General features: G+C 35.2%; 1 protein-coding gene across 1 annotated transcript; it reads right to left on the bottom strand.

Moving 5' to 3' along the window:
- Positions 1 to 1,393: 1,393 nt before the first annotated feature.
- On the bottom strand, positions 1,394 to 7,578 carry LOC115220772 (heat shock cognate 71 kDa protein). Its single transcript, XM_029790914.2, has 7 exons — positions 7,425 to 7,578; positions 4,871 to 5,077; positions 4,565 to 4,770; positions 4,278 to 4,430; positions 2,709 to 3,264; positions 2,205 to 2,606; positions 1,394 to 2,049 (listed from the first exon to the last, which is right to left on the bottom strand). The coding sequence occupies exons 2-7, from the start codon at positions 5,073 to 5,075 to the stop codon at positions 1,613 to 1,615; spliced, it is 1,959 nt and encodes a 652-aa protein (XP_029646774.1). The 5' UTR covers positions 5,076 to 5,077; positions 7,425 to 7,578; the 3' UTR covers positions 1,394 to 1,612.
- Positions 7,579 to 7,999: the final 421 nt, after the last annotated feature.

Here is a 7,999-nt window from a genome sequence, read left to right as displayed (position 1 = left end):
CCTTCTCAAAATTTCAAAGCTACAAAATAATGCACGAGTCATTCAAAATAATGTGAATAATTACTTCAGCAGAATACGAATGCTAGAGTTAAATCTTTCTGTGGCTGGATGCTAATATAAAATTCAAATTCAGCACCATGCAATATTGTACTGTAATTCTGCATCAATAACTTTCCACCCTAATAGCTGAAATTAAATTGCATGAATGTAAGAAAAAAAAATAAATAGAAACTAGTGCACTATCCTAAATGTAGTCAATAAATCACTTGATATAAAAAGCTCAAAACCCTTTTACAAAAACTAAATCCTACATCAGGCCCAGTTACAAGAAACTGAAGAACTTATACCCAGACCATTTAGCCCATGGACTGATAAGTTAGAAATTAACGAGGTCCAAGTTTCTTGCAGCTGCAATTATCAATTCTGGATCTTAGAATAAAGCACGAATTATTTGGAATCAAATCCAGTTAATTCCACTGAAAGTCTAACCAGACAATTTTAAAACCTAAGATCATGTCAATACTCAACTCTTAATTTTCCTTCAATTATAAACCTAACAATCCTCATTAAGCTGGTGCATAGAGCGAACAACAAACATTCAAATATTTTAGGCCAAATTAAAGCAGTTTGAATCAGAATCAAAAAGGTTAAATTCTCACCCTAGAACAGGTGAGCTATCAGCACCATTCTGAATTAAAATTTTCTTTAACTTTACTGGACCACAGCCATGCTTAAAAGTATTTTGTAATTGACTAGTAAATTATGGGGGTCATAAACAAACCTATCAGTGGGGACCAACCAGACATGCTCCCACAATTTGTAGCAAATTCAGTCAAGGCTTTGATCAGCCAAGGATATTAGACACTTGCCCAGACTGTCACTCAGTGGACTAAACCCACAACTACATAGCTGCAAAGTGAGCAACTTTCACTTGACCATATCCAACAAAGAAAAAATTTAACTTGACTGAAAAATTAGAATTATCAACTTCAGCAATGTCAAGATTGCCAGTGATCTGAATAACAGCAGGTACTCTCCAGCCGCTTCCCTAAAACATCTAGTTACTAATTAACGTTTTAAGCTGTTCCATTATAGGAAACTGAACCATTCTCGACATCATGGCCACACATTTCAGATTCCTTTTGTTCAAAGATTCTAGCAACACGATTTATAAGATTTTAAAACTGAAGTATGATTTTTTTTTTTTTTTGTCAGGAATCAAACTGTACAGAAACCTAGTAAAGTGCACTAAATGTACTATTATTCTTGTGGTACATATTAATCACAACAGTTATTAAGTCAATATCACTCCTACAAAGCATGATTTGACCACAATGGAGCTTGGATGTAAAGCAAAAGGAGCAAGATCAAGAAAAGAAAGCATTTAAATTACTAAGTTTTATTAATTGTATTGAAATGGGTTGTTGTAAGAACATGTCAACATTTGCGTTAACTAAGACTTATTATAAAAGCTTATAAAAGTCCTGTAACATGTATTTACAATACAGTAAAGAATAGATATATATATATACACAGAAAATAAACTGAGTTGAGATGAGTAAAAAAAAAAAAAAAAATCAAATGATTAGGAGGTAGGTACAGGTTAAGTGATTTAATCAACTTCTTCAATTGTTGGTCCACTACTTGGTCCTGTCGATTCACCGGCTGAGCCACCAAAGTTTGGCATTCCACCTGGCATACCACCAGGCATACCTCCAGGCATGCCACCAGCACCAGAATACAGTTTGGTAATAATTGGGTTACAAACTTTTTCAATTTCCTTTTGCTTAGCCTCAAATTCATCCTTTTCAGCCAATTGATTCTGATCAAGCCAAGTAATAACCTCTTGGCATTTGTCAATTATTGATTTTTTATCTTCCTCAGATATCTTGTCCTTTACTTTTTCATCTTCAACAGTCGATTTCATGTTGAAAGCATAACTCTCCAAGCCATTCTTAGCAGCAATGCGATCTTTTTGCTTTTCATCATCCTGTCGGTACTTCTCAGCATCACTGACCATTTTTTCAATTTCCTCTTTGCTAAGACGGCCTAAAAAAAAAAAAAAAAAAAAAAAAAAAAAAAAAAAAAGAGAGAAAAAAGTTTTAGACTTTTCCACTTGATAGTTCACATAAACCAATTCCAGATAAATTAGTCAATCAACTTAGTCAATAAATTAGTTAACTTAAAAGACTATTTCAGCTCACCTTTGTCATTAGTAATGGTGATTTTATTTTCTTTGCCTGTGCTCTTATCAGTAGCCGATACATTCAAAATACCATTAGCATCAATATCAAAAGTGACTTCAATCTGTGGTACACCTCTCGGAGCTGGTGGAATCCCGGTTAGTTCAAATTTCCCAAGGAGATTGTTATCTTTAGTCATTGTACGTTCTCCTTCATACACCTGAATAAGCACACCTGGTTGGTTATCAGAATATGTGGTGAATGTTTGAGTCTGTTTGGTTGGAATGGTTGTGTTTCTTTTAATTAAGGAAGTCATTACACCACCTGCAGTTTCGATACCCATGGAGAGTGGGGCAACGTCAAGCAACAAAAGGTCTTGAACTTCTTTGTCTTTATCACCAGATAAGATGGCAGCTTGGACAGCTACAAAAAAAAAAAATTTTGAATAAAACATTAATATGTCCAAATGGCAATGGTTGAATATCACAGCAAAGACAGATAATAGAAATTGTTCAAGAAACTTACCTGCACCATATGCAACAGCCTCGTCTGGATTAATGCTTTTGTTCAATTCCTTTCCATTAAAGAAACCTTGTAAAAGTTTCTGGATTCTTGGGATTCTGGTGGAACCGCCAACTAAGACAATATCGTTGATATCGGTTTTGCCCATTTTTGCATCCCTTAAAGATTTCTCCACTGGTTCTAAAGTCTTCTTGAAAAGGAGAGCATTCAATTCTTCAAATCTGGCACGGGTTATGGTAGTGTAAAAGTCGATGCCTTCATATAGAGAATCGATTTCAATGCTCGCTTGAGTACTCGATGACAGTGTCCTCTTGGCACGTTCACATGCTGTCCTTAAACGCCTAACAGCACGTTTATTGGTTGTCAAATCCTTCTTGTGTTTCCTGCTGAATTCTTGGACAAAATGTGTTACCATTTTGTTATCAAAATCCTCACCACCAAGGTGAGTGTCACCAGCTGTAGACTTGACTTCAAAGATGCCATCTTCAATTGCCAAAATTGATACATCAAATGTGCCACCACCAAGATCAAAAATCAACACATTCCTTTCACCACCAACCTGAAAAGATGGTTTTTATCAATATTAAAATTCTCAATCAGCAACTGAATAGATAATTTAGAAATTCATACACAATGTGTTCTGCAGGATAACCGATTAGAAATTAATTCAAGTAAAATTTGATTTTATGCCTTATTCAAATTTCTATCACGAAATAATTATCTCCCTTGTAATAGTTGCAAATATTTGAGAAACCCATCCTGGCTTCAAAAATTCGAGCTTGGGATGTTTTTATTGTATTTGTTTCGGTCATGTAACTGTGACCATGCTGGAGCACCGCCTTTAGTTGAACAAATCAACTCTTAGTACTTATTCTATTGATCTCCTTTGCCGAACCGCTAAGTTACAGGGACAACACACCAGCATCAGTTGCCAAGCGATCGTGGGGTGGGGAGGAGCAACAGACAAGCATACACATTCAATTGGCTTTCAGTTTACCAAATCCACTCACAAGGCTTTGGTCAGCCCGAAGCAATAGTACAAGACACTGCCCAAGGTGCCACACAGTGGAACTGAATCCAGAACCATGTAGTTGGCAAGCCACTCCAAAATTCATTTTAAACTCGATGGTCAAGGAATTATGTTCAGTATACACCTTTATGAATACATAAAAAAACTGAACTGTTATTTGATATGTGAACATCAAAATCTAATTCCTAAAATATTAGCATTCTATGAAGGAATGTTTTATTTCTATCTTTAACGAAAGTGCACCACTTCATAAAATATTTAGTGAAGTCACAGATTAGATAAGCTGTGAAAATGCATTTCTAGAAAGAGCGAAAATGCTACATGCGTTTTTCAAATTAATACCACCTCATTAAGTCATTATCTACCTTGTAATAGTTGCAAATGTATTACAGGGCCCCTGGACAGGATAGGTGAGGCAATGTATTGACAATGTTGCACGAAAAGTATCCCTCCTAACTGGAAAAGGACTAAAAGATTCTAAAACTTTGCTTCCAGTTAGGAACTTCACAAATATCAAATTATACAAAATCTAGATAAGTTACCTTCTTATCAAGGCCATAAGCAATAGCAGCTGCTGTAGGTTCATTAATTATACGTAAAACGTTCAGGCCAGCAATGGTACCAGCATCTTTAGTGGCCTGTCTCTGAGAGTCATTGAAGTATGCAGGAACAGTAACTACAGCATTGGTTACAGTCTAAAAAAGAATAAAAAAAAATAATTACAAACCAGCTACTAACAATAGCATTTTCATTTTATTCCAGGTATTTCACTTCAAACTTTTGGGGTTTATACCCGACATTAACATTTAGAAAAAAATATTCACAATACCTTTCCTAAATATGCCTCAGCAGTTTCTTTCATTTTGGTAAGAACCATGGAGGAAATTTCTTCTGGAGAAAACGTCTTTGCTTCTCCCTTAAAGTTAACTCTTACTTTAGGCTTGCCATTATCATTGATAACTTTGAAAGGCCAGAGAAGTGCATCCGCCACCACGACATCGTCAGTAAATCTTCTACCTATTAATCTCTTAGCATCTAAATAAATGAAAAAAAAAAAAAGAAAAAACATTATAAATTTCTATAAAAATAAATTCAGATTGAAAAAAGGAGGGACAGAGAAAAGAGAAAGCCTCACCAAAAATGGAGTTTTCAGGATTCATAGCAACTTGATTTTTGGCAGCATCGCCAATAAGACGTTCTGTATCAGTGAAAGCAACATAGCTTGGTGTAGTGCGATTACCCTGATCATTGGCAATGATTTCGACTTTACCATGTTGAAAAACACCTACACAGGAGTAGGTAGTTCCCAGATCAATTCCTATAGCTTGCGATTTCGCCATATCTGCAAGTAAGAGGATTTTAAATTTATTATCATCAAAAATACAATCCAAAATCTAGTTACATTTCACAATATTCTGTTCAAAGAAAATTGTGGGGTTTTGAAATAACTATTTGGAAAAGCAAATGGAGAAAAGGTAGAAATAATCTTTCACGAGGGGAGACCTTCAGTATAACAATTCTTGAATTTCTTGCCTTCATTCAAGGTAGCGATAACTATTCCAAAACTGACAAATGATTTTAGATAAACGAAAACCATTTCCATCACCATTGTTTATTTAGCAACAAGTGTAAAAGCTCTGGGCCCACAAGATATTGTACAAACATTCTATGTTTAACAAGAAATGGCATTACACACGTGTACTGAATTTAAGTGCTAAGCTACGTTGACAGTTTGGAAGTCAGAATTCACAGAAAATGAGCAAGAGAAAAAATATTCCATAAACCTTAAAACCAATCAAAGACAATTTTTTTACATTTCCCTAGGTTTAGCGAAACAAAGAAAACCGTCATTTTCGCCTCAGAACATTTTTTTTTAACATTTAATCTCATTCAAACAATTACTGTGATTTCGTAGGAGGGTATGATCTATACAATATGCCCATTCGATAATTAAGAAATCCTGCCAAAATTTTCATACAGAAAAGATTCCAAGGTTTACAATTATGCGACAAAGGGCACCGACTGCAGGGTCGTGTCAGTGCGCAGGCGCAGTGCTAACAGTGTTACTATGTTGAAAGTCACTGAGCACGAGGAGAAGACATCACAATAGCCTTCGCACCAAAACCCATAAAACGAGCAGCACGCCTCTCAGTAGCTATATTTAAGTCTTAAAAGTACACAGCAACCCTCATCACATAAATAACTTTCACAGAGATCATTGCTGTTTAATCTGGATGCTAACATGGCATGGCATTACAAGATCATTAAAGCCAACACCACATGGTCAGCTTCAAAACCTGACGCTAACGAAGTAGGCGAGGGTTTTCGTCAGAAATAAGAACAGGCCAATATCTGACACATTTTATAACATACATTATCTCATAATCAATAATTTTGCCACTGCCGGGACTCCTCATGAAACAGGGATTCATTGGCTAAGACGTGGCTAATATCAGATCTAAATTCATTGGGAAAATTAACAGCTTTTTGCCAAAACCCCATGAAAATAATTATCAAATTGAAACCGGCAAATGCGTTATACGGCTTTCTGTGAGAAACAGGCCAGTTTATAATTCAATAACGAACAAAAATGGAGCTGGCTCGGCCACATGATTAAACATTTGGTAAAGCTATTAAATAGTGTAAAATTATAGAAGAAAAAAAAAAAGGTAAAGAAAATTAACAAAACGGTTTTATGTTAATTTTACCCATACATCTAAGTGAATTTAAACATTTTAAATGTTCGTGTAAAATTTGTTATTGGGAGGAATATTGATTAAATACAGATTACAGCAATAAAGAGCAAGTCCTGGTAAAGTACATGGAGATTATTGAAGATTAATCAATAGAGTGTGACATGATCTGCTAAGATATACTATAATGAGAAACGATGGGAGAGACGTGGCCAGAAAGATTCACAATCATGGCTTTTATCATTATATAATAGGAAAAAAAAACCTGTTAGTAGCAGCGATAATAGGGGAGATCGAGAGGCTGTAGTACTTGGCTGCCGCCATTCACAGCTGGGCTTAGATTAGCAGAAGCAGGGCGTATCTCTACATCACACCATGTCTAATTATTTCAGGTCTTCCGCGTGTAATTTCTAATTAAGTACTTTTCTCTTTAATTTTATGCGAGATAAAGAAAATTTCAAGTAATCGAAATTATGAACACTTGAAAAATATTCGGGGGGGGGGGATTTTTGTTTAATAGTAATATTTGAATGAATCGGGGAAAAGATTTAAATTCAACAGAAGGAATAAAAGGGCATTAGGGGTTAATTATAATGAAAACTTGAATTAAAAGAAAAAAATGAAAATTTACGCAGAAAAATACTATTATCCACTAATGATTAATGGTAGATCACACAATTCAGGATATTAAAAGGGAATTCGTAGAATTTGAACATTTTATCAAATTCAGAAAATTTTTTAATATTATACAAGACCAGAGAAAGGTGAAAATACAGTTAATATAGGGAAGGAAAAAAGGAGAGGGGACAGATCGAAGATTTTCTTTTTTTCTGAATCGTTAAATTACGAAGAGGAGAAAGAAAGGAAGCCGGATGAATCAGAAGAAGAATTAAAAACCGTTTGAAAATTAAATCTATGATTACATATATAAGTATATAACACGTGTGTTTAAGCAGACGAAATATATAATGTGAAAAGAAAGCAATGAATAAATACCAGATATCGCTAATGAAGTTTAAGGCAATGTAGAACGTCTCTCACAGCAAGTGCGATCTCTTCCACCAAGCCAACTGATATGAAGCGGGAGCGGCCGAGCAACGTTTTATACGGCGACTCATGGAACCTTCCAGTAACTAATGATACGTCATAGATAATTTTTTTTATCAATCATTATTTATCAGACAGACTTCCTTCACTCCTTTTTCTGCGTAATTAAGAAGAAATTAGGAACCAAACTAAATTTTATTTCTAACTTCAAATGCAATATATTATTACGGTTTTCTTTTTGTTTTCTTATTACAATGGTGGTGGTAGTAAGAGGTAAGCTCCCAGCGGAGCCGAAGAAGGGGGAGGTCGGCAAACGGGGTTTCGATTCCCGGACACGTTTCCTTTACACATTAACTTTGTTCGGTTGGAAAGACATAAACCTAACATGTCATATAAAACACTCGGTAAAATCTAAATGCAATAAAAAGAAAACCGGCTTGTTATTTTCACTACAAAGATAACTAGAGCAGTAGACGTGGTAAAAAAAATGGCCAGGTGGTTTATTTCCTTCTATGCCGCCTCTA

The sequence above is a fragment of the Octopus sinensis genome, linkage group LG17 (assembly GCF_006345805.1).
Source record: "Octopus sinensis linkage group LG17, ASM634580v1, whole genome shotgun sequence".
NCBI classification, from domain to species: Eukaryota; Metazoa; Mollusca; class Cephalopoda; order Octopoda; family Octopodidae; genus Octopus; species Octopus sinensis.
This window is presented reverse-complemented; position numbering and strand designations above follow the sequence as displayed.

Excerpts from the sequence above, each read along its gene's own strand:
- LOC115220772 (XM_029790914.2), bottom strand. The coding sequence starts at position 5,075 with ATGGCGAAATCGCAAGCTATAGGAATTGATCTGGGAACTACCTACTCC. Across the intron at positions 2,607-2,708 it reads GGCTGTTGCATATGGTGCAG|CTGTCCAAGCTGCCATCTTA; the intron begins GTAAGTTTCTTG and ends TTTTTTTTGTAG. Across the intron at positions 2,050-2,204 it reads CACCATTACTAATGACAAAG|GCCGTCTTAGCAAAGAGGAA; the intron begins GTGAGCTGAAAT and ends TTTTTTTTTTAG.